The following is a 27,770-nucleotide window of genomic DNA, read 5'->3' on the forward strand; positions in this document are numbered from 1 at the left end:
TTTGGACTTCATGAAGGTAATCTATTTTGAATATGTTGTGTATGCCTTGACAGAGCCAGGTGGCTGGGGCAGCAGCTCATAACCAAACATGTCAGTATGTCTGCAGTTTAATGTATGAATGTCAAGTAGAATTTAAACAATGACAGAAAACAGCCTCTCATCAGTTCCGATCAGGTTTTTGTTTTTTTTGTTTTTGTTTTTGTTTTTTTAGATTATTTATTTATTTATTTGGCAGACAGAGATCACAAGTAGGCAGAGAGGCAGGCAGAGAGAGAGAAGGAAGCAGGCTCCCTGCTGAGCATGGACCCTGGGATCATGACCTGAGCTGAAGGCAGAGGCTTAACCCTCTGAGCCACCCAGGCGCCCCTCCGATCAGGTTTTACCTTCAAGTGAAGTCTGAAAAACTTGTTGGTTTTCAGAGATGATTTTGGAATTGTGGATGAAAGATCATGAACCTGTAATGAAATTAAAGAGATTGCCCTCTTTGTCCTGGTTGTAGCTGGAAGCTCCTCCCGAGTGTCTTTTTCATCCCGTGTCCCCTGACCCTTGATAATAGAACTTGAGTAAAGAGCAGCAACGCAGGCCCCATGTGACCCTCGCTCTGACAGCTCAATGCGTTTCGGGAGAGAAATTTGACATTTGTTCAAATACAGAGATCCTTGTTAATCACACCCCCAACTGAAGGATTCTGTAATTGCTCGATTTGGTGAATCATGGTGAGTATGTGAATTTCCAAGTAATTTTCTTGGGAATCTCTCACCCTCTCGTTCACCATTACCTAAATTTTGTGTATCATTTATCCCAGCAGTCCAAGTTTATCTGATGATGAAAAAATGTTTACTTTCCTAGCGAATTTAAATGTATGAGGTATTCCTGCCTATTCTCCTCTGTTTCTTCTCCCTCCCCACTGAACCCTCTGCCCCCAATCCAAGTTAAATGGATTAAATATATGAGCAAATTCTGAAAAACCTTATTTTTCATAACTGGCATGAACATAACAACTATAGTCAATGTGAGTCTCTCTGGCTGTGAAACAATTTTCATGCTGGCTGAGCTCTTACTTTAGGAACTGAAAATGCCATTTTCTTTGTCTTCAGACCTACTCAATGGAGGTTCTTAACTGGGAGGACTAAGGACTGTGTCAGAAAGGATGCATTGTGACTGTACAGACCAGTGCTGTCCAAAAGAAACATGATGTGAACCATACTTGTCACTTAAAATTTTCTGGTAGACATATTTAAAAAGAAACAAGTGAAATCAATTTTAATAACATATTTTATGTAAGCTCATATGTCTAAAACATTAACTTTCTGATATGTAATCAATCTGAAAACTAATGTTAAAATACTTTACATTCTTTTTTCATGCCAAGTCTATGAAATTTTGTGTATATTTTATACTTAAAGAACATCTCAATTTACACAAGTCACGTTTCAAGTGTTCAGGAGCCACATGCTATTGGCCACCATATTGGACAATAAAAGGAATACGAACATTTAGAAAGCAGAGCTGGGACCCAATCCCTCAGAAGTCTGTGATTCTTCTGGGAAAAGAATACAGATTAATTCTACTGTCTATTATAAACAAAAATAAAGACCATCAACTAGTGAAAATAATGTCTACTACCTCCCATAAACTAATGAAATCTCAGGATTCACGCTAAGAATTGTATGTTATTCCTTGTTAAGTAGAAGTCACAGTTTGAATCCAAAATTGGGGTAACAGGGCCATCAGAAAGGTGTTACCCCCTATCTTTTTGCAAAGAAATTTGCAGAACAGGTATCGCTATTGACTTAACCCTGAACTTCTGCCGGTAGCAACTTAAACTGCTCTAAGGATAACATGAACATGGTAAATGCTAGCAAGTGAATGTTGAAATGATTTAAAAATAAAATTCAAGCATGTTTAGGCAGTCAGACGTCTTCCCTTCTGGAACCAGAGAATTTAGATCTTACAATCTTACTGTACAGTAATGCATTGCATCTCGATTTTCACAACTACAAGATGAGAATAATAATATCTAGTGTTTATTATAGGCATTCTTCTCAGTGTATTACATCTATTTGCTTAGTCTTCACACTAATGTGTACAGAAGACACTGTATTTTATTCCCACTTGAAGGATGAAGAAACTGAGACCAAAAAGGTAGTTTATCCAAGATCACACGGTTAAGAAGAAATGAAATAGTATTCAAACTCATGTTAGTAATTATTATTTTAAAACATCTTAAATTTATGAGGTGAACATAAAATGAATCCTCATTGCCTTAAATAGAAATTACAGTGTAAGTGCAATATATTAATATTAAAAAATATGTATTAGTGAAATACCGTTGTTAAAGGAAATCCTATTTGGTTTTGTTTTTTAAATATGTGTATTTTTATATCCCTTTTTAAATACAAATGTTAGCATAATATGTAGAGTGCTATGAATTTCGCTTTTTTCTTAAACTTAATAACTTAGCCTTGAGATCTTTTCACCTGAACATTGATATAGTACTGAGTAGTATTTCTTTTTTACTCCCAAATTTATTTTATTTTTTTATCATTTTATTTTATTTTTTCCTTCATGACAAGTTTACTACTATTTAATCGCTGTTCCTTATTTCCCCCAGTCTCCTGACCCACCTCCCCTCTAGTTTGTCCTCTAGGGTTAAAAGTCTGTTTCTTCGTTTTTCTCTCTCTCTCTTTTTTTCCTTTGTTCTTTTATTTAGTTCCTTAAATTCCACATATGAGTGAGATCATACAGTATTTGTCTTTCTCTGACTGACTTATTTCATTTAGTATTATACTCTCTAGCTCTGCCCATGTTGTTTTATGTTTAAATTATACGTAGTCTGTCTCATGTTGTACCAAAATAGCTGAAATTTAAACTCACTCATTCATTTGTTTCATTCAAATATCATCTATTAGTGACACTTCCCCTGATAATTTAAAGCAAAATTAAAAAAAAAATTTTCCAGCCCTTGGCAATCTCAGTCTTCCTTAATTTTAAATTTATACATGTAATTCCTTATTATAAAGATATAAATTATAAATGTATGTATAAATTCCTTATTCTAAATTTACTTATGTGTTTGTGCTTTCTCTGCTCTTAATAATGTAAGCTCCACACAGGCTAGATTTTTTTCCCTGTGGTTCACTCTTGTGCCCCCAGTACCTGACAAGGATGTTGGGATCTTAGTAAATCCTCAGTAAATATTTATTAATTAAACAAACAATTAACTTTTTATACTTATTCATTTGTTGATGCTGAAACAACATATATAGCAATTCTGTACATAGGTCTTTGGGACAAAATAGACTTGGATTAGAATCACAGCTGTCATTTACTATTTGTAAAATATTTAAAAAATAATAAATACATTCATCTTGTAAGGTTATTGGAAAGATTAAATAGGAAACTTCTTTCTAAAAGTAGCCTAGAGGCTGGCACAAGGATATGCTCCATGACTGTTGTTGTTGTTGTTAAATTTTTATTATTTATCCACTCAGTAAATAAACACGGTGCCACACACTGTGCTAGGTGCTGAAGGAGTTTGAGTTAAAGCAGACATCTCTTTTGAGATAAATCATTCCTTTTAATACATGGGTGGACTCGTAAGTAAAGGAGCCCTTTAAGGCTCCCGTACCCCACAAGCTCCTGCCCACAACCCCCATGTCCCGACCATAAAGTGAGCTGAGAGCAGAGTCAGGAGCTGGGAGCTGCAAGCAAAGGGGAAGTGTAGTGTTTCCCTGATAGGGCTGCCTTCAGGAGCTCGGGCCTCAGGCCGGTATCAAGAGGATAAGGTAAACCTACCATTCTGACACAAGAGAGGGTCAAAACAGTACCTGTTTCAGTAGTAGCAAAAACAGTCTAGAAGAAATAATGCATGATTTCCATGATTTAAGCTCCTGCAAATCTGAGTTCAAAAAGATCACCAAAATCACAAGTAGATGAGCCATCATGTTGCAGAAAAAGGAAATAAACAGGCTTAGGCTCCCAAGGATTCCACATTTTAAAATTATTAGATAAACAATACATAATACAGAAATAAAGGATAGGATTATACATTTGATGAAGAAACAAAATGACAGATTTACAAGAGAATCTAACAGAACTCTTTAAATTGAAAAAAGCATAATTGTTGAAATTAAAAACTCAATGGAGAGGTGAAATAGGGCATGAACAGTAAACAAGGGAATCTGTGAGGGCAGATGTGGAAACCACTAGAAAGAGACCGAGGCTCGCAGAGGAGGGCATGAGAAGCCTGCCATCGGTGCTACCAGGGTCCCAGAAGAAGACAACAGAAAATATGGAGGAGAGGTGATGATTGAAGAAAGAAATGGGTTTCTGAGGAGAAAAGACTCACCAAATAGGATAAATAAAAATAAAACTACCCTTAGAGAAATCATAGCAAAACTGTCAACTATCCATGCAAAGAGATCTTCTAAGCAGCCAAAGAGAAAATACAAATCACCCACAAAGGTGTGACAATTAAAATTCTAGCAGACACCATAAAAGCAGCCAGAAACCATGGACCTATGTCATGAATAGTTGAATGAAAACTTAGAAAAGCTGTTTACAGACTAAGTTAGAAATAACAACCATTTTAGACTGTCAAGGCTGGGAAAGTTGCCACCAGCAGATCTTTACCAAAGAAACTTCTACAGAATCCACTTCAAAGTAGAGAAAAGTGATTCCAGAAGGAAGGTTTTAGATGCAGGAAGGAATGGTGAGCAGATAGTTTAGAAAACATGTTGTTTATAATGAAAATTATGTCTAATTGTGAAATAAAGCATTCCGAAAGCTTTTGCATTTTGGAGAGAAGATGAAAATAGTGGATTACAATTAGACTTGGTTTACTCAAGAGATTTCTGAAAAAAATACTAATAGAATATTCTAATTTGCAAACCAGAAGCAAAAAGAAGATGAGAAAAAATAAGTGACTAGAAGTCATGTTAATATTTTTTAAAGGCAAAGAAGAGGAGGAAAAGAGGTGTAGAAAACAAGACAAACAAAAATAATAAAGTGGAGTAAACAAGTCTAAATTTATCAATAATCACAAGGAATATAAATGTTGTCATCTTAAAAGTTAAAAACAAAGTAAATCAAAGAAAGAGAAAAAATTCCAGCTACATACTATTTCTGAAATATGCCTAAAACATGAAAACACCAAAACATTGAAGTAAAAGAATAGAAAATGATGGAACAGATAAATACTAATTTGAAGCAATATTTATTATATTAAATAACTTTTTGAATTAAAAAAGACAAAACCTGTCCAAAATCTTAACCACAATTATTTTTCATTTTTGAAAACTCTTCTTTCATTCTTGAAAACTCTTCTCAAATAATATCCATATTTGGATATTACTATATTTGTGATGCACATTTAATTTCAATTCAGCTTTTTTCTTTTTAAAATTATAGTATAGGGGCGCCTGGGTGGCTCAGTGGGTTAAGCCGCTGCCTTCGGCTCAGGTCATGATCCCAGGTCCTGGGTTCGAGCCCCGCATGGGGCTTTCTGCTCAGCAGGGAGCCTGCTTCCTCCTCTCTCTCTGCCTGCCTCTCTGCTTACTTGTGATTTCTCTCTGTCAAATAAATAAATAAAATCTTTAAAAATAAATAAATAAAATAAAATAAAATTATAGTATAATATAATTTCCCAAATTTTTAGGTCATTTGTATAATATCTATTTTGAGGGCAATAGTTAACAAATATGTCTGACCTTTTTATAATTCAATTATATTTCCTGCATGACCTTTCCAGTTGTGAATTTTATAAGCTTAATACCAACTGTGTGAAGTAAAAACTCATTTTATTTGTCCTAAATGCTTAGAATTTCAGAATCTATTTATCATCTGAATAACTCTTGATTTAGGGACTGCCCGTGTTCATTTCATGCATGCCACTCAGATTTTATAGATTTTGAACAGAAGCCTATTTGGTCTTTGCAGATTGAAGCATTGCCCTCTTTTGCACGTCCCCGCCCATCTTGCCGATCATTTCATCTGACTTCTTGTCTCTCTGAAGAGGGCAAAAGGCTGCTTGCTTGGTTGGGGGTTGGAGTTGAGGATAAGGCACCTTTGTACAAAGTCCCAAGATGGAGTACAAGACTGAAATAGAGGTGCTCAGAAATACCAACAGGAGAGGACAACAGTAACAAACGTTATTCATACAGGTCTTCCTACAGGCCACACGCTGTTTAATCATATTCCAGATGGTAGTGCTGACTGGTGAGTCCAGGAAGTCCTCAAATACCTGTCCGATTCTTCTCTTTCTCCTCCCCCCTTCTTTGTTTCCAAATAAATCAGAGACAAGTGAGTAGGTGTTCAGGCTTCTTGCCTATTTGCAGAAGCTGTAGTTTGGCATCAATGCTTCCATTCATCTGCCTCTCTTCTGGGTCAAGAGGGTACAAAGACAGTAAGGATTATGAAACAAAGGCGTGTGAACTTGGGGGCAGGAGGCCAAAAAAGAAAAAAAGGTCCAAATAAACAAACCATGGAGGTCAATGCTAATGAGCAGAGAAGCAGCTTATAACTAAGCCTTACAACTTTCCAAGCCTTTAAGGAACTCTATAAAATTAGATTATGTTTCAATTACTGACATCACAGCAAAGCTGAATAGTAATAATACAGTAGTGCAGTACATAGAAATTACTTACGTACATAATTACGGCTTTACGCAAACTAATGAACCAGAAGATCTTCTCTGTTATCTCTGACACAGACCTCGGTTTTTCTCCTGGGAGTTGGAAAAAAGTCAATGTGTCAGCAATTCATCTGTTTCTGCCTGTTGGTTCATCATGCAGAAATTAAATGAGGTGCATAATGTGAATTTAGATGTCAACATTCTGTTGAATTCTAGAAAGATGTACTAAAATGTTTAGTTTGCATTATAACAAATTTGTGTCATTCTGAGTTTGTTAAATTTGGATTATGGAAAATTGAAGATTTGCATAAATCTAAATTCTACAAAGACCCCGTGTTAATACATTCTTCACATTGTTTTTCCAAAGGATAACTTTGGTCTGTTCTGTTCAATCCAGCCTTTAAAATTTTTATTATATACTTTGGAAAGCAATATTTCCTTCAACCTCAAATATTCAGCTGTTAATCTTTTGAACAGGCCCTAAAATATTTAGTAGTTTTATCTGACAGTGTAATCATTTGACACGAGCATTATCATAATGTATTAAAGACCAAACAAACCAAAATAAAACAACAAGAAAAGGGGCGCTTGGGTGGCTCAGTGGGTTAAGCCTCTGCCTTCGGCTCAGGTCATGATATCAGGGTCCTGGGATGGAGCCCCACATTGGGCTCTCTGCTCAGCGGGGAGCCTTCTCCCCCTCACTTCTCTCTGCGTACCTCTCTGCCTACTTGTGATCTCTGTCTGTCAAATAAATAAATAAAATCCTTAAAAACAAAAACAAAAAAACAACAAGAAAAGGTTCATGCTGCCAGTCTTTTGATTGGTCTAAGCTAGAGTCACCCACAGGCCCTCACTGGATCCCCCTGACAGATGACGCCCATCTGGGAATAGAGGCTGTTCAGGCCCAGAGCGCTTAGCTCAGCCACCGAGCTGAGCACGTCTAAGTGGGCTCTCCTGAACCCTGCCCAACTAATGGCGCCAAGAATTATAATTACTACTTAAATGAAGCGAGTTTTAATATTGTGTGACACAATATTAAATAGCAGTTTATGTAAAGCAACCTGTGGCATACGCTGAATATCGGTTCATTTATGTGATAGCTTACCCCGAAACAGGCTCCTCTTAGAGCTAATGGTCTGCTACCATCTTAGATCTCATCACTGTGGATATGAATCTAATCTAAGCCCTCATAACCCAGACTGAGGCCACTGTAACTCTTTCCCCATTTTCTTACCTCAGCCTCATTCCACTTGGACTGCTCTCCACGGTCAAGCTCATTGTCCTCTAATAAAGCTATTGTAGTGTTGTACCACGACTAAACAAGCTAGAAGGATGTACAAGTGCTCCTCCATCTGGCTTTACCAACAGTCTTCCCTGTCTACCTCCTTTCCTTCCTCTCTCCTTCTTCTTTCCTTTTGACTTCTGACTGAATTATAACATACATCTAGAAGAGCGCGTATATCAGTGGATTTTCACACAACTAGCAACCCAGCAACTCCCTCTTGCTCCCTCCCAGGCTCCACCCACATGTCCTGAAGGTAACCGGAATCCCATGTTTTAAGAGCAGGAGTTAATTTAGTCAGTTTTTACTTTTATTAACCTCCTACATGTAGGACTCAAGGAAAGGATCTAACTTGGGGTGCAAGAGGATGCTTTGGGCTCCCCGGGTCTTGTAACCGATGGCGGCAAGTCTAGTTTGAGTCCCTACACTGATGACTCTGAATGTCCTGAGATGTCATGGGCCTTCATCAGAATTTGCCCAGGAGCTGCCAGCTGGAGGTGTCCAGGTGACAGCTAATGAGAGATCGGTGGGGAGAGATGGCAAATGGGTAGCATTTGCTGATGACATTCTAAAGCTAATACATGCATTTACCCTCCCTCCTATTTTCTCCATCTCTTGCTCCTTAATCATCTCCTCCACTTCCTACTCAATTGCATTTCAATCAACAAAGCCACAAAAGGCACCTGCAACCTGTGGCATTGAATCCCTAGTCCCCAACTAATACTCAGGGTCTCTTGCATGTCAAGTGGAATGCCTCCCAGGTGGGAGAGCCTTTGATGCTACATTGACCTACAGAACATTCTTCCTGTCATCCAGGAGCAAAGATGTGAAACTATTTTTTTATCCGTAATTCTTTTTAACAACAATTCAACAAATGCTATTGTTGTTGCCTTATTGTGAAGTTGAGATTTTCTTAAGCCTATCTATTGATAATATAACATAAAAATAGTATTTTAAATATTGAAGAAAAGTCAGTGGGTATTACTCACAATACCAACCTAACTCTACAACTAGCTTAATTTTGCATCTCTTCTCTCAGTTCCTGTCCACATCAAAATTTGTACAGTTGCTATCGTAGTGCTTCTGTCAGGAGACGACCTATGTATCCAAAAGGAGAGAGTTTTATGGAGTCTCTCTATAAAATAATTTGAATACAGAATCACAAAGTTCTGCCTTTCTTTTCTGATATATCCTCATTGTGTTCACTCAGGGGAGCTGTGTGGCTCCGCTACGACAATGGCAGCCGTGCCAGGACACGAGGAGCCTGGATCCTTGCTCCCACTCTGTCAGTCACTGTTTAAGTAAACATGTGGATGTCTTCGTCACTTTGCTATGCCTCAGAATCTTCAGGAGTAAAGTATAGAGGCTAAGACTTATCCCTTCTACCTCACAGATGTTTTATTAACTCAATAAACCTATAATGAGCACCTACTGCGCACGCGCGGGGTCCCTGCTGGACTGTGGCAAGTAGCAGCGGACGGTGGGCAGTGGACAAGTGAACACTCTGCTTCAGAAGAGGCAACGGTCCCACTCAGCAGGGTACGTGAGTCAGGCCTCCGTCTGGGCTCTGGTTCTTGCAGTGCCGCTCTCTTTCCTAGTACTCTCTAAGAGCAGGCTCCCAAGGTCTCCAGGATGGTGGCAGGGATTTGACCTCTCTGGATTCCCCCTTGTCCCTTTCTCCCAGCTGCTCAGCTTTCTCCCCAGCTTCCACCACATCTTCCTTAGCTCCCCTTCACCAAAGCCTCATTCTCTGCTTTTTCCTAGGCAGGGGCTCGGGTGCATCAAACTGGGACCCCGATCTTGTGCAACACAAAACTTATTTTCCCTTCCTGGAAGGGAAGTGTGGGGGCCTTAGAAACCCAGGGGCCTTCCTTTAAAATATATCACCCTCCCTCAAGAATACACAGAATAAAAAGAATTTCTACTGAGGAGAGGAAAAAATAGTTTTAAAACATTCCATTTCAAATTCCATATCCCATTCCACTTACATGAAATCAGAAGCAGGATTTGTTGTTTCTGACTGGAGGTGTCTTGTAGGATTTTGCAGAGAGTGTGCATTTGGGTCAAGCATTAAAGACAGTTGGGGGCTTAACTAGGGCACCTCAGATGAAGGAGCACTGGAGGCAGAGTTCAGAGGTGGGAGGATCCAGACTGTGTTTGGAGAGCTACAAGGATGCAGAGGCGGATGGGGGACAGTGGTGTGGGGTATCCAAGGAGAACAGCTGCCTGTGATGGCAAGGGCAGGACTATGGCACCAGCATGCCAGAGCCAAATCTGCTTCCTCTAAGAGGCCAGTAGACCCATTGGCTTGTGCACATCTCCCCATGCCTCATCCCTCCAGAAGTCCCAGTGTCCCCAACATCCACCACCACACTCTCCCTGCCCATTCTCCATAAGTGCCCTGACCTGTCCAGTCCACCTTCAGTTCCCTCCTGAAACTTCTCCATATCACAACCTCCCCTCTGAAATATGGAGGTTCTCTGAAGACACCTTTCTCATGGCCCTCAAAGACTGTCTTTTCTCCCACATTCCATGTAACCAGGATCCCAGAGGTAAGGTAGAGATCTTCCTTGCTTCCCTCTGCCACCTCCAGATCATTTTTCCCTGCAAAACCCTGCCTTTTAACACTCATGTGATTGGGACATAGTACCTTCCTCATCTCTGTCACCTCCTGGCCATACTTCTCATTCCCTTGTTCCCAGGCTTCCTTTCCACTCCAAATTCTGTCACTCTTTGTAAATCCAGCATTCCCAGAAAAGACCATTTTAATTCTCTGGCATCTCAGTTTCTTCACCTCTTGGTCTCATATGATCTTTCCTTCCCTCTACTTCAGTTACCTCCACTTATTGCTGCACCCTGGACACCTTGCACCATCTCTGAAATCTCGGATGCCAATATCAAGTTCCCAGACTACCTACATCCTTCTAGTTCAATTATTCATGTATCCTACTAGAAAAGTCCTTTAATCTCATCATGGCTCCCACTCCATTGAGCCTCCCACGTTCTCACTATCCAACAATATCCTCCTTATGAATGCCTCCCTTGCTGCCTGGGTTCAATTCCATACTCCACCATTTTAATCCTTTTTTACAAATGCCATAAATTCACTTATCTGCCATTGCTTCATGGATGTGTTATGGGCAAGGATCCCTGGTGGCAGCATAAGGAATGAATTAAATTAGAAGGAAATTGAAGGCAAAACTGTTGGGAAGATCAAGTGATTCCACAGATACAGATCTATTTTTTGAAAAGGTAAATGGACTATATAAACATATGGTTGTACTAAGTTACATTTAGTAATTTTATTCTTCATGAAGAATTGATAATATTTGACTTGATCAAATATTGATCAACTTATCATGATCAACTTATCATGGTTTTTGAGTAAATATCCCAGATTATCTCAATATATTTAAGCTCACAAGCTATAAAACATTTATAGTTTGTGGTTTGGGGGCTAATCAGGCCTGAAAGTATCTTTCCACAGTATTTGGAGAAAGCCTCCTATACTCAGCTGGCTATTTTTAAACACAAGCAACCTCTCACTCCTTCCAAATCAGATTGCTTTAAACTTGGAGAACAAGCACTCTTATTCAGGACATGTGTGTAGCAGTTCTGAAGTTCTAAGGCCCATTTCCTTCAAGTATCAGGATGGAAATGGTGCCTGGAAAAAGTGATACAGTGGCAATGAGTTTGAAAACTTCAAAAACAGTCATACAGATTTTAAAGATGTATTTAAAGGTAATTAAACAAAAGCTAATTCTGCCCAAAGTACCTGTGAAACGAAGGAGGTTGAGCTCCACTCTATATACCAAAAGAAATGAACAGTGGAGAAAGAAAGGTGTTGAACTGAATGGATGCCGAGAGACCTCTAGGTATAAATGGCTGTTTTATTCATTGTTGTTTCAAAATCCAAAATTCTTTTTTGTTGTTGTTGTTTAAGAATTTATTTATATGACAGAGAGAAAGATCACAAGTAGGCAGAGAGATAGGCAGAGAGAGAAGGGGAAGCAGGCTCCCCGCTGAACAGAGAGCCCGATGTGGGGTTCGATCCCAGGACCCTGATATCATGACCTGAGCCGAAGGCAGAATCTTAACCCACTGAACCACCCAGGTGCCCCCAAAATCCAAAATTCTAAGTGAAGCCAGCACAGTCATGTGTTTGGTTCTGTGGTGGTAGTATGTGAGCGGGTCTGGTGATGAAAGCAGTTTGCCGCTTACTGAAAAGGAGGTACATCTCAAGCACCCTGTTTCATGGGCTGGGGCATCCTCAACATAGTGGTGACCCAGAGAAATTGATGGAAAAAGGAAAAAAAAAAGATGGAGCTCCTCTGAAAGCATCTGAAAAAAAATTAGGTTTTTTTTTGTTTTTTGTTTTTTGTTTTTTTAGTTTTAGTTTTTATTGTTAGGACAGAAAGCATTATATTGATCCCTGGGTACTTCTAGGACTAGAATGGTTTATTCTAAAAGTGCGGTGGAAAAAAAGGGAAACTTCAAATAGTTCTAGTTTAAAAAAAAAACAAAACTCGACGGATTACTACGAACAGATATTCACAATGTGACTAGGTAATTTTATGCCAGTATAAACAATGTATTAATGATGTGTATATATACTTGGGTCATATACTTGGGTCTCTGGGGAGGCATTTGAAAGGCAGCATGGTGGGTGGAAAGTGCCCTCACCTGGGCATCAGGAGATGGCTTAGTTCCAGCCAGATCTCCGACTCTTACCACCACTGACTTCAAATAGTCAGCTTCCTTCCTCTGACAATTCTTTCTTCTTCTTAGACTCAAATGTTGGCAGCCACCTTAAGGAAGAGGAATGATACTCAGAGACTAACCGGGACAGAGTCTCTGGGTGTAGATGTGTTAAAAGAGTGGAGTAAGATGGCTGCCTCCACCTTGAGCCTCATTCTTTCTGTAAAGCAGGAGGTGACTTTATCCACTGGGGGAAGAGGCAGGGACCCATGTGAAGAGAAAGTTTGGAGGAGTGTCTTGGTAAGCAGAAGGAGATCAGAAAAAGCTGGCAAAGCCACAGTAACATTTACAAGCACAGATACGTGGTGAACCCGACAAACGGCTCCTTGCAGTGGCAGAATTTCCCAATGTGTGAAGCTAGAAAATGGAAATCCTTGAGCAGTGGCTGCTGGAGAGAGAGTAGGGATCAAGGAAAGGTCCTGCAGTCAGATCTGAAGAAATATTGCAGAGTGCATTCCCTTATTGAAAATTCATGGGGGCATAATAGCATATTGAAGGCTCTAAAGAAGGCACTAAAGACACAGGATTAACTATTTAATCCTGAATTCGCTTGACTACGGAAACTTTTTTTTTTTTTTTGGAAACTTTTTTTTTTTTAAGATTTATTTATTTATTTGACAGAGAAAGAGAGATCACAAATAGACAGGGAGGCAGGCAGAGAGAGAGAGGAGGAAGCAGGCTCCCTACTGAGCAGAGAGCTTGATGTGGGGCTTGATCCCAGGACCCTGGGATCATGACCCAAGCCAAAGGCAGAGGCTTTAACCCACTGAGCCACTCAGGCACCCCAAGACTATGGAAACTTTTAAAAATAAATGTCTGTGGTGGTTACCAGAGGGGAGGTAGGTGGGGGGATGGGGGAAACAGGGGATGGGGATTAAAAAGTACATTTATCATGATGAAAAAATACAATAAAATGAAAAAAAATAATGCTGGAGAAAATATGGTTGTTAAAATTTCACCAAAAGCAGTAGATAAAACACTGTTCTAGGGTATAAAATCCAAGCTTGCTAACAAGGCCTATAATACCCTGAAGGATTGAGCTTCTGGCTCAAACTTAATGTTTAGTGCTACTAAGCCAAACCACCTGGGGCTCATCTCTGCCCACCACCCCCAAGTTGGCACACTCCAGACTGCCCAGCAAACTGCATGCCTCATGTTTTCTTTACATGTGTTTTGCTCACTGAGAACACAAATGCTCTCCCACCTCTCAGACTGGCTAGTTCTTATTCACCTTTTAGGATTTGTGTAAGAATTATCCTGGAGTGGGATGCCTGGGCGGCTCAGTTAGTTAAGCATCTACCTTCAGCTCAGGTCATGATTGGGATCCAGCCCCCTCCCTCCCCCTGCTTCCTGCTCAGCTGGTCTGCTTCTCCCTCTCCCTCTGCCCCTCCCCACCACTTGTTCTCTCTTTCTCTCTCTCTCAAATAAAGAAAGAAAATCTTTAAAAAAAAAATGAAAAGAATTATCCAGGAGGCCATGCTTGTCAGGGATATTTTGTAACTTTAAGTGGAGTGGTATATTCAGAAAATAACACCTGTGCATAGCAATGTCCATTCTTTCTTTCTTTCTTAGATACTGTCTCATTCAGTCCTTGCTTCTCTTCTGCAAGGGAGACCTTATTAAAAGTTATTAGAAGACCTTATTAGAAGTGAGACCTATTAGAAGACCTTATTAGAACTGAGAAAATGAGGTTCAGCAAGCCCCAGTGACTTGCCCACCATTACCCCAACAGGAAATGGCAGAAGCAGGGCATTCCTACTTCAAAGCCAAGGTCTGCCCATAAAGTGGGTATGTGAGCCATTAGAAATAGACTCAAAGCATTTAAAGAGCTTCTTGTTAAAAAAAAATCCTCTGCTTCTCCCTTCTGTCTCTTTCTCTGTGCGTCTCTTTCTCTAATATCATCGCTGTTGGCATCACAGCATCTGCCTCTTGGATGGGCCCCCAGTGACTGAGAAGGACGGAAAGTCTAGTGGAATAAAACTCATTTGCACCCTGTGCACATGTCTCCTCTCACAGCTGCTGCTGTTCCCAATTTTCCGCTTGGCTGGGTTTTTTAAAGAGCGTTAACTGTGTTTTTCCTATTGCTAAATGCAAAACAAACAAAAAGCAGTCACGTGTGTGTACACATGCTAGTATATTTCTCTTCGAAGCAAATATTTGTAATAACAAGGAGCTGGAAAGGATGAAACTTGCCTTTAAAAAAATTTTTTTTACATCGTTTTCCGTATTTTAAAAGTAGAAAGTGACTAAAGGAAAAATTCTCCAACTACAGTTGTAAACACTGAGCCCAAGAGAAACCTGTGCTGTTGTAGGACTTTATCTTCACTAGCTGCACCGCATGCCCTTGACTTGTGTGGAGTTCACTGGGAATAGTGGGTGCAGGTGAGACTCTCCCTGGCCTGCTTAAGGCTCATTGTCCCCGCTGCTGCCCCACTCGCATCTCCAGGACCTCTGAACCTGGACAGTGTATAAGGAAGCAGCCTTAGGAAACTGTTTGCACCAAGATATTAGTGGTATGGTGGGTTTGCTCCTCCAAGAGTAATTAGAATTTTAAAAGAGCATCCACCCTCATGCCCAGGTGATGAGTGACCCAGAGAAATTAATCTGTAAGAGTAGAGCTTTTGGATCTATGCCACTCTGATGAGCTTCTCTTTTGGGCAAGGCAGGCCTTCCTGGCATCCTTTGAGTTGTGTCCTATGGAAACATAGTTTCTTCTCCCACTGATAAGGCCGTCCTGATTTCCAGGGCAAAAGAAGTAATGCTAAGTTGAAAAAGAGGCCCTAACACATATATGTGTGAAATGGAATAAACAACCATTTTCCATCACTGAAACAGCTACACAGACCTAATGAAAAGCATTCTATTTCAAACAGTTATACTTTAAAGTATTGGTTTCTGCCCTTTACACTTTACTCTTCTTTTTCTCCTTTCAAGATAAATAGGTCTTTTTTCTCCCCTGCTATTAGAAGATTTCCTCTGAAAGGCACAGACTGTGTGTAAGAAGCACATCCATTCATATCCAGCTGAGGTAGTCAATGCTGCCTGGTCTGCCTGGCCAAGGGGAACCGGATCCGTGTGCCCCCATCTGCCGGCATCTGCCCATGGGGTATGGCCACGCGCCCACCAAGCTCAGCGCACCATACTGGCTCTGTTCTTCTCCCAGCAGAAAGGACATTCTATGTCTCCTAGGCAGGGTTTCTCTTTGCTTCCTGACAGGAACTTAGCTTGAGCGCCGCAGAGAAGGACTCGGGCGTCTGGCAGACCACACTAGTTGCTGCGACGACTGCTTGGCCCAGTTACTCTCAGAGCCCCTGTTTACTTGTCTAAACCTGGAGGTGCCAGTGTGCATCCTGGGAAGTCGTGAAGTGTGGTCTGTGAAGGGCCTGGCATGCTCACGCCCAGCATGGTATGGAGAAGTAGCTCTTGCCAGATCCCCAAGAAAGCTTTGTTGCGCTGAAGCACCACACTGTATACACTAACACACCGTCTTTCACAGACTCAGTCACTTCCCCCTCAAAAGCCTTAAAAGACCCCCTTAACTTTATTTTCAAGGCCCTCCGTAATCTAGAACAACCCCTTCCCCCCATTTCCCATTGTAAACAGTGCTTGGCGTAGAAATCCATCATTTTGAGCCACATATCATATGGCCTCAACTTGCTGCATCATGTCCCATTTCTGTGTTTTTCCTCTAGTTTCCTCCAGCCTTGAATGGATGACTCCCTCATGTTTACCTACTGTAATGCTGATCAACAAGGCCACCTCAGGTGACTTCCGGGAGACCTCCCTGACAGCTCTGTCAGAATAATCTCTCTCTGCTTGTACCTCTAGTGAGTATTTATCACATATCACTCTGTCTTGTATTAAACTTGTGCTTTTCTTTCTTCACCATTAGATTACAAGCTTATTAAAGGTAAGAACTTGTCCAAATAGACACCATTTCTTCATTTAACAAGTGTTTATTATGCTAAGTAATGTGCTGGGTACTAGTTGTGGGGTGAAGATCAAAATCACGTGGTGCCTGCCTGGTCCTGGAGGAAGCAGACCTCAAATAACCAAGCAAATAAATCACTCTGTGATGACACGTGACAATATGTGCTAGGAAACCGATGGCAGAGATGGGTCTGTAAGTAAGTATTTTCTGAACTGCCCTCTCTTCCCTATTCTCATCTCACCTTGATCTTCAAAATTCATTTGTTCATGATGCTCCTAACCTGGCAGGTCATGCCCATTCCACCACACTCTAAGTTCTCTTCCAAACACATCCTCTTTTTATTCAGTGTGGGAATTTTTCAAATCTTCAAGTTCTGGTTCCTTTTGGCTTAATAATTCCATCTTTAAATCATTTTTCTCCTCTCATATTTTACTGTAAGAAGTCAGAAGAAACCAAGTCACTTCTTCAACACTTTGTTTAGAAATCTCCTCAGCAAAGCCCCCAATTTCATGGGATGCCTGGATGGCTCAGTCGGCTAAGCATTTGCCCTCAGCTCAGGTCATGATCCCAGGGTCCTGGGATCCAGTCCCATGTCAGGCTCCCTGCTCAACAAAGAGCTCACTTCTCCCCCTCCACCTCGCTTGTGCTCTCTCTTACTATCTCTGTCTCTCTCTCTCAAATAAATAAAAAAATCTATAAAGCATCCAATTTCATCACTGGCAAATTCTACCTTCCACAAAATACTAGACCACGAACACAATTCAGTGGCGTTCTTCACCATGTTACAACAGGGATGGCCTTTTCTCCATTGTCCAATTTCTCCATTGTCCAATTACTTCCATCACAGACCTCATCAGAATGGCCTTTATTGTTTGCATTTCTATCAACATTCTCTTCAGGATTATTCATGTATTCTGTAATATGGAAACCTTCTTTACAGCTCTCCTTTACTTTCTGAGCTCCCACCACAATTGTTTATAAACATTCCTGTATGATAATTTCAGCTTCGTCTAACAGGCAACTAAAACTCTTCCCACCTCTACCTATAATCTAGCTTCAAAGCTGTTCTACTTTTTTAGGTATTTGTTGTAGTAGCGTCCCATTTCTTGGTATGAATTTCTGTCTTAGTCAGTTCAAGCTTTCACAAAATGCCATAAAGTGGGTGGCTTATCAACAGCAGAAACTTACCTCTCACTCTTCTGGAGTCAAGCAAATCAAAGATCAAGGTGCCGGCCAATTCAGTGTCCGACGAGAGCCTTCATCCCAGTTCACATTGCTGACTTCTTGGTGTGTACCCACACGACAGGAGAAGGAACAGTCCTCTGGCCTTTTCCTTCAAGGACACAAACCCCACCAAAAAGGCCCATACTCATGACCTGTTACTTCCCAAAGGCTCCATCTCCAAATATCATTATATTGGGATAAGGTTTAAACCTATAAATCCTGGGGGGACCTTAACATTCAGGCCATAATAGCATTCATCTGTTGACTCTCCCCAGTGTTCCCTTCTGAGCCCTGTAGCACTTTGGCCTCACTGCCTCTAAGGACATTTACTTACTTGTGTCTGGATTCAGAGTTTTCCACGTGGGCAGTACCCCGCTGGATCGAAGCTGCTTCTGGACACTGACTAGTGCATACTTACCTCTGCAGTCCCTACCACACAGGAGATGTTCAGCAACATTTGTTGAAATGGGGAATTTGTGTCCCTTTGTGGCAATGACATATGTGCCACTGATGTTAGAAACCTCAATTGACACAAAACAGAGGCTCATAGAAGAAGGGAGGGAAAAATAAAACAAAACGAAATCAGAGAGGGAGACAAACCTCTTACAAGAGACTCTTAACCATAGGAAACAGAGGGTTGCTGGAGTGGAAGGGATTGGGGGGATGGGGTCGCTGGGTGACCGGCATTAAGGAGGGTATGTGATGCAATGAGCACTAGATGTTATATGCAAATGATGAATCACTGACCTCTAGCATATTCACTATATGTTAATTAATTGAATTTAAATAAGATAAAATTAAAATAAAACTGCAATTGTTCAATCAATTTGTCTTATCTTAAAAGAAAGCATCAGAATTAAAATTCTCCTCTGTCGTCCTAACTCAGTAATTATTCATTAACACTGAGTTAGGGCAGATATTTTTATATTTCACAAATAGAGATAGAATCTGTGCTCCTGGTGAGGTATGGGCTAGACCTGCAAGCTGGTCAGGGCTCTGTTCTTTTTATCCCTCTTCTCCAAAACAAAACCTAGGCCTGTCTCCAGTGACCATCATTCCTTTGACCTGAAGCACCTGTCAAGAATTATAACAGAGGCCCAGAAATGCTAAAAACAAAGCAGGGAATATGTTTTGGATAAGTATCCCTAAATATTATCTAGCGTAATTATATTCTAGACTTCTCCCTTCCTGTTACTTAAGGGATTACATCATGCCTTTCTTAGGAGAGAGATTGTGTTTAACATTGATCCAGGGGACTGGTTCGATTCTGGATCATTTTGCCCTTGCAGGAATTAGGGAATAGAGCAAAAGATCAGACTCCCAAGGACTGAAGATCACTGTGTTTTCCCATCAGAGCCTTTATGTGGGGGCTTTATTACTGCAGGGTAGAGAGTAGATGCTCAATCGATATGTGTCTAGTAATTGTTTTTATTATTTATTTATAATTTATTTATTTATTATCATAAAACCTCCTTCACTTCATTTAAACAGTGCCTCATTGTGCAAGTTGGTATGCTACACACACACACAGCTTTCCAAATTCAGTGCTGAATTAGTCATAATTAAATAGCATTTCAAGTGAACTTATTGTCTGGTATATCTAAAAAATTACCAATATGTGATTCTGATCTGAGTGTACAACTAAGCCAAATGTTTTATTTATGGCAGAAGAGTTGTGACGCTAAAATATTTTGGATTTTTGAGACTGAGTCAGGAGTTAGCAAAAAAAATTTTTTAAGCTTTTTGGAAACTTCTTTCTTTCCTTTTCTCTTTCTTTCATCACAGGGAACAGTATGTGACTGGCATTAGAATAAATGTTGTTGGCAGAAAGTGCTAGAAAAGAAAGGATTACTGATAGCTGGAGTGTCTGGCAAAGGTGTCAGAAAGCTGATGGAATCTATAGAGGATCCCAGAAGGGAGTAGTGTTTGCATAGTTGGAGAAGACAGAGAGGGAAGGGGCTCAAAACAGCATCTCAGTGAAAGCTTTGCATGAGGAACACACCTGCCTGAGGGGGATCGCATGGAAAAGCAGTGGGAGAAAAGTCTGGGAAAGAAGAGGGAAGGCACAGGTAAACCAGTGGTGGAGATTATTTTTATGTTGGGGACTGGTGACCACAGGTCATGGGCATGATTGACTTGGGTTCTTAGAAGACCAATGTGGCAGCAGCTAGTAAAATCTGTTGAATGGGGATGGAGTGAGCACTGAAGGGACTTGGAATGGTCTTGAATGAGGACAGGGATGCACTGAGAGGCCCTTGGCCCCTGTTTGGAGTTAGGACAAAAAGGGCTCAAGTGCTGGCTTTTCCTCCTGTTAATGACCTTGGGCAAGGTGCTTCACTTCTCCAGGCCTCAATTTCTTCATCCTATGGCCTCTTGCGTACTCACCTGGATAGCAAATGGGAAGTCTTTGGCAAATGGTGGCACTGGATAAAATTGCAGCTATTACGGAGTTCAGTAGAGATGAGTCTTTTCCTCTAATTAGTTATAAAAAAAAAAAGTACACTTAGACACAATCCCTATTCATCTAATCAAGGTTTTTTGAAGACTGCTACTGGCAAACCCACAACTCCATGAGGATGGCTTCACTGAGGAACAATCTGGAACAATTAGAGATTAACTGAGGGAGGTATAGCCTCTGCCTCTGACCTGGGTCTCAGAACACAAACACCTCAAACCTCACTCCTCACACCACAAACTGTCCGTATCCCTCCCCACCCACTCTGTAAAGTGGAGCCTGCTCCCTACCTTTGACTGTCCAGTGCTTCCACGGTGGAAAAGGCTTCAGAAACCATGAACTAAAGGACAGCCATGCAGGCATGACACAGAGCAGAGCATTTAAATTCCTCATGACCATCACTCTGGTCTGTTCAAGAACTTTTTCCATTTACTTCAGAAACAGCCTATGTGATCAGATGGTGGGGCAGGCACATACCAACTTAAAACACGAGTCACTCAAAACACACCTGTGTGTGGGGGGTCAAGGTGGCAGACAGTAAAGGAAATAGAAACAGGATGGAAATGGGAAAACTCCATCTGGTTCTTCCAAAAATAATTATCGCAAGGGGGAATACCTGACATGGTGTCAAGTCTTGAAGAAATGAGCTGAGGTTGCTTTTTGGGGAGAGACAAAAAATGGTCACAGGGGAGTGAGTGTGAAGAAAGTAAGAGGTGGAGGAGTTGAGGGGACCCTGTGCCCCTGGTACTTGAAACAAATGTGAGAAAAGTTTTCTTGACCTTTTTCCTCATCTCTCCAAATCTCAAGTGTTTCTCTGTAGAATAGAAGATAAAGTTGGTCCCTAATTAAATGCATTTGGAAGTAGCGTGGCAACATGGAAAGAACACAGACTTTGGAGACTGAAAGACCTGAGTCTGCATCCACTTAATTGCTATGTCACTTTGGGAAAAAACTTCTGCAGACCTCAGTGTCTGCTTTGAGTCAGTGACTCTAATATTTACCTTCTTGTGAAGATTAGATATAAATATATAGGCATATAGTAGACATTCAGTAATGGTAATGGGTTCACTATTATGCAAATCTCCTTATATAAGCCACAACTGTGAGGTGAGGTGTATTTCTAACCAACAGACAGAATAGCCTAAAGAATCTTGAAGCCTTATTTGAAATGGCATGAATAGGAATGCTCAGCACTTATGATTGACATTGCTTGGACTCTCTTAGGTGTGTCTTTCAGTTCAGTCCATGTCCCTTCCCTAGGCATACTCTCTCTGGCCTCTTCATGCTTCCTTAGTCATTCATGTTTTGTTTCTGCCAAACTCTTCCTCAGTCTCATACCCCACCCTTACCTCTGCCCTGTTTCTCATTCTTTCTTGACTCCAGAATGCATTTTCCAAACACATATAACAGGAGAGGCTCTAGCTACTACCTTCTTTCCTTCCTGTCAGGCTGCGGATGACCAACAGGTCACAAACACATTGGACACAGTGACCCCAGAAGTTTCCCAGTTTAATTGCCAAGGGTGGACAACTGTGGATGCCACCTTCTGTGAGAATGAATGACTGTGGAGAGGCAGGTTGTGACTCCTTTGACTTAAACTCTGAATAGAATATTTCCAGGAATCCTTGGGATTCCCCGGAATGTGCACCTCTAACACTTGTTCTCTAGAATCACCACTCCTGGGAGAATTACTTATCTTCAACTCAGACAACAGATCTTGATTGTACCATTTTGTATAATCTTGAATCATTTAAGCTCTTAAAAATATCAGGCAACCTTTAGAGAGATTCCCTCATCAGCAAATGTAACACATGTATGGTGAATAGGTCTTTCCTGGGAATCCAGGCTTTGGAGATGGGAAGTACAGATAGGCTGAACAAGCTACGTTGATTGGGTCCACCCATCCTTGTGAGGGGAAAGAGCCAGACCTGGATGAAAATCTCAAATTCCTGCCCTCTCAAACCATGTTGCTCTAAGCAAGTGACTTCATTTCCCTTATTTTCTCTTTTCTGCATTTCTTTTTCAATTTTATTTTATTTGTTTGAGAGAGAGGGAGAAAGCAAGAGCAGGGGGGAGGGGCAGAGGGAGAGAGAGTAGCAGACACCCCACTGACCAGGGAGCCACTGACGTGGGGCTCAATCGTAAGAGGGGGTCATGACCTGAGCCCAAGGCAGACACAACTCACTGAGTTACTCAGATGCCCCTTTTCTCTGTTTCTAATAGGGGAATCATGCTGCCTACTTCCTAAAGTTGTCATAATGCTTGAATGAGAGAAGCAAATACTCTGATCTCCCTTCCCAGTGCCTATTCCCTACTTCACCCTTGTTAAAATTCTAGAATGTTCTTATTCTCTCTAAATGTAATGAGAAGAAATCACTACCGGAAATAGACTATAATTTAAGTTCTCTGTTGTTTGCAATCACACCTTATGAATCTTGAAGGTAAAGTGGTGTTAGGAGTCAACCTAGAATCCTTTCAGACAAAGAAACCTTGAGTCTTCAGAGAAATCAGAGACAATGACTTAGAGTTATTGGTGATATTATTATAGCAAAATCCATGCTGACTTAAAGACCTAATATATTCTTACATAGATTATCCCATTTGACCTTCAAAATAAATCTGTAAGGCAGGAAAGACAGAAATTTATTTTGCTCAGGTAAATGCCCTGAAGTTCAGAAACTTGCAGTGAGTCATAGCTAATAAATGATCACACCAGGACTCAAGCACAAGTGTCCAGGCTCCAATTCACTGCAGACTCTTCCCTCATCCCAACTAATTTCTTAGCTCTTAAATGCTTACCCATCTATTGTGCTGAGCGAAATAAGTCAATCAGAGAAAGACAATTATCATATGATCTCCCTGATATAAGGAAGTTGAGAGGCAACGTGGGGGGTTTGGGAGGTAGGAAAGGAATAAATGAAACAAGATGGGATCGGGAGGGAGACAAACCATAAGAGACTCAATCTCACAAAACAAACTGAGGGTTGCTGGGGGGGAGGGGGCAGGGAGAGGAGGGTTGGGTTATGGACATTGGGGAAGGTATGTGCTATGGTGAGTGCTGTGAAGTGTGTAAACCTGGAGATTCACAGACTTGTACACCTGGGGCTAATGATACATTATATGTTAATAAAAAATAAAAACATTTAAAAAAAGATTAAATGAATGAATTTTAAAAAATGCTTACATGAGAATTTTAAAAAATGCTTACATGCTCACATGAGAAGTATGAAAATGTGTGTGATTGCCCATCGTGACTGAATACATACATTTAATGCCACAGCTCAAACCATTCCATTGGGTCGACCAGTTTTCTCTAGCAGAGTGTAGCTATAAATTCTAAAAGTTGCTAACATAAATGTTAGACCATTATGTTCTAGCTGCTATGCTAGTTAAGCCCTTTATATACACTTCCACCTAATCCTCTCAGCAACCCTATAAAGTAGGTATTGTTACCTCATTTTAGAGAAGAAGAAACTAATAATCAGAGAGCTTAAGTAACTTGCTAAAGGTCACACAGCCACACAGTGGATTCAGAGAAATATGTGTCTGGCACCAAAGCACATGCTCTCAATCTCAGTGCTATTTACCCATGTTTCTCTGGCACTTGTCCCAACTTCTCATACAGAACTCTAGCCTCCCTTTAAGGTGCCCCCAAATACTTGAGTGTCCTAGGGAGGTGTCTTACGTGTGTCCTCCAAGTAAGTCCTGCCAGCCTTTCTTTCTTTTTTTTTTTTTTAAGCTTTTATCCATTTATTTGACAGAGATCACAAGTAGGCAGAGAGGCAGGCAGAGAGAGAGAGAGGAGGAAGCAGGCTCCCTGACAGGCAGAGAGCCCGATGTGGGGCTCAATCCCAGGACCCTGAGATCATGACCTGAACTGAAAGCAGAGGCATTAACCCACTGAGCCACCCGGGCGCCCCCCTGCCAGCCTTTCTGTCAACTCTTTAGCAACATCTGCTATTCCAAGCCTCTACAACCTAGAAATGAAATATTTGGCTGTAGTCACTTCCAAGGTAGGCTTACAAATAAAAAGGTGTAAGAGAGAAGTGTCCTGAGCACACCACCACTACCACCATAGCTCTTTTGTACATAGTTTTCTTTGGAGGTTGGAGTTGAAGTGAGACTTCTCCTCTGCCAGCTCTTTAAAGCCCTGGCCCATCTGTGCTTGTGGGAAACAGGCAGCTGGCAATCATTTCACTTCCCTGAGCCGCACATTCCTCAACTGCGAGATGAAGGTGAGGCCACCTCCTCATGGGACTGTGTTCTGCCTTGAATCACATAAGGTATGCAAAGCACCTGTGGGATGCTTGGCACCTGTAGAGGCTCAAAAAAATGGTGGTTTCTTCTCGCCCAAATCCCTGTGGCTCGCCCAAATCCACATGGCTCCTGGCCTTCTTAGCAGTAAATCAGTTAACAAACTAATGTGTGCTGAGTGGTTAGTGTCCAAGCAAATACTTTGACAGGAGAGTGAGTAAATTACATAAGAACACCAGCCAACACTCACACTGGACTTTTATTGAAAATAGTGTGATCAGATCAACATGTCATTATTTCAGTGGATGGGAGAACACTGTTTTGCTAAAGTTTTCTCTGTAATGGTGTTTTTTTTTTTTTAAAGATTTTATTTATTTATTTGACAGACAGAGATCACAGGCAGGCAGAGAGGCAGGCAGAGAGAGGAAGGGAAGCAGGCTCCCTGCTGAGCAGAGAGCCTGATGCGGGGCTTGATCCCAGGACCCTGGGACCATGACCTGAGCCGAAGGCAGAGGCCTTAACCCACTGAGCCACCCAGGCACCCTGTAATGGTGTTTGTTGAAAGGAGTTATGGTGTCCCATGCCTACACTAGACAGCTCTGGCACATTTCTCAGTTGCTGTACACTGAGTCCTTTGTCAGCTGTCTGGGAATGTGAGCAGAGCTGCCATCACCTCGGATGTAAAGGTTGTGTGAAGATGTTTAACAATAAAAATAAGTGGAGAGGCCCCAGCACCCATCCTGAGAACTACCCAAGCCGCGCTGGCCAGCAGTTGTCAGCCAGGGCCATGGCCCTGCATTACTCCAGGGGTGATGCCAGAGGAAGGTAACGGCCTGGCGCTGGGGAGAGGGACAGCTCAGGCTCGTGTGTTGCCAAGCAGCCAAATTTCTGGGCTCTGGGCTCAGTTCGTCTCCTATCATAATATCCTGGGTCTCTTTCCGTCAAGTCACCATTGAGAAAGAAAAGACCTTTCCCACCCCCTCCCTCTTCACTCCTCAAGGACAAGGCCACAGGACCCAGAATGTTCTTTTCCACTGTGAGAGGTATTGAGCCTGTAGTAACACCCTGCAAGTGAATTACTCAATGAATTTTCAGGTGGATTTCTGTGGTTCTCACAAGAGGATAAAGTGTTTCTTTAAAATGAAGAAAAGCCCCTTGCATCTGGTTTGTCACCAGCTTGTTTCTCTTATTTTCTTTCTTTTTTTTCAATCTTTCTGTCTCTCTTTTTCCCTTTATCTCTTTATTTTTATTTACTTGTGTGTGTGAGACGTCAAGTATTTTGATGTGGGACGATGGGACTCCTGGGAAACTCCTAAATAACCACAGGATTTAAAGAGGAAATTCGTTAAAACATTAAAGTTGTTCACAAGTGTGCATTATCAGTGCTGGCAAGGGAGATTAAGTGTCCTGGAGGTGTCCTGGAGGCTTCGTCTGTAAATCACAGAGTCTCTCCCACGTCAGACACCCGAGAACAGGTATAGCAAGTATGGAATTCAGGATTCAACAGTGAGACAAGTAACTTCAGTGTTTTCATTTCAAATATATGGAAGGGGGCATTTAACTAAGACAAAGGAATTCCATCAGACACACCAAGGTGAGAGTGGCAGAGTCTTGACTGTTCCCTCCCAGCCCTCACTCCTAGACTGGGTTCCACCAGTCAGTCTGTTTTTGTGATTCTGTGCAGTGAGTGCTGAGTCCAGTCCCACAGCTAACAGGACCCCTGCTCCTTGAAGACTCCTCCTGGGGAGCTGAAGGTGTGTCCTTTGCTTCCTCAGGCTGTCATTGGAACCATGGGGCCAAGTCACGTCTGCCTGCGGCTGCCGGCATTTGCCTCCCTGGGCACCGAGGTCTGAAGCTCGACGCTGGCAAGAGCCAGCCCTACCCTCTTGGAGGAAATGGCTGAACAGCCTGAGCAACAGCAGATGAGAACTTCCTTCCTCTTCATCCAGCTGCAGGCCCCCCCTGCTGGAGCTCTCCCCTCCCGTTCTCCAGCCCTTGCAGCCTGGACAGCAGCCCCAGGGGGCCCGGAGGAGGGACACATTTTCCCAAGTCCCAGGACTGGCCTCTTGGCAGGCCGGGGCCTCAGGCGCACACAGGGCTTGGCTGCTCCTCCCTTGCGCCTGCTGCAGAAGGGGGGCTCTGGGACTGAGGATCCAGCTGCTTTCTGTTGCTCTGCTCTGAAGGAGGAGGAGAGAGAGGAAAAACCCCAGGATCTGGATGGAAGGAGGGGTGGCGTTTGCAGATCCCCACGTCACAGACCTTTCCTGGCCCTTGCCTCCAGGAAATTTGGACGACTACAGCCCCTGTCATGCAGCCTTCCTAGCCCAGATCCCGTAATGAACGATAAAAGCAGTGATTCCTCCATGGGCTGGGAGCACTGGCCAGCCATCTCTGCCCCCCAGGGCCTGCGGAGCGCGGACCCTTGGTCTTGGGATGCCTTGGGATGTTCAGCTCCACAGGCCAACCTGGCTCACCCTACTGACAGGGGTGAAAGCGTTACGCTGAAGACAGCTGTCGTCACCTGCCAGGTGCTCCCTAAGAGCTGTGAAGAGGGCACCGGCACCACAGGGCGAGCCAGGAGAGCAAGGCTCTACAGATACTCTCCTTGCCTTCAGACCAGCCAGAGCTACCCCGCCCCACCTGCCACTCTGCCTCTCAAGGTAAGAAAGTGTGTGTGGCTGAATCCCCAGACTCCAGCTGTTCCCCTAGAAGAGGAATTGAGCGTGGGGACAGATGAGCCCACGAGGATTCCCAGTTCCTCCATCCACAGTGGAGGGCGTACACCTCAGTAGCGGAGGTAGTCACCAGCTGCAGTCCCCCGGGCCTGGGCCTGTGTCTTTCGTCCGTGTTCTGCCACCTTCTCTGCCATTAGCAACAACTTGTTTGGAAGGAGAGAGTGAATAACTATTTCCCGAGATTTCTGCCAAAGATAGGAGAAGTAAAGTTAGGCGAGTAAGTACATACTTTTAGGGGAAGGCCAGAGGAAGGGCAAAGGAGGCATGCAGACCTTTACTGAGCCCTGTGCTGTGCCAACCATTATGCTAGACATTTTCTTATATCCCATTTATCCTCACAACCTCCCTGAGGAATAGAGGCCCATATCCCCAGTCCCAGATGGGGGCACTGAGAAGTGGCTAGGCAAAAATCCTCTTCCTGCCAAAAACAAAAGGGCAGAAGCAAAACCTATTCTCCAGAATAGGCTGTGAGGGCTTCGGGGAGGCTTCACTGGATT

The 27,770-nt window shown here is 42.2% G+C and overlaps 1 protein-coding gene across 1 annotated transcript in view; it reads left to right on the plus strand.

The window, feature by feature from the left end:
- The window catches only part of PSD3 (pleckstrin and Sec7 domain containing 3), a 735,018-nt gene that overhangs the window by 85,671 nt on the left and 621,577 nt on the right, over window positions 1-27,770 (plus strand). Inside the window, 1 exon segment of the mRNA XM_047717270.1 lies at window positions 26,314-27,198. Within this exon segment, the coding sequence (XP_047573226.1) occupies window positions 26,434-27,198 (765 nt within the window). The 5' untranslated portion in view covers window positions 26,314-26,433.

The sequence above is a fragment of the Lutra lutra genome, chromosome 2, assembly GCF_902655055.1.
Source record: "Lutra lutra chromosome 2, mLutLut1.2, whole genome shotgun sequence".
In the NCBI taxonomy this organism is placed as follows: Eukaryota; Metazoa; Chordata; class Mammalia; order Carnivora; family Mustelidae; genus Lutra; species Lutra lutra.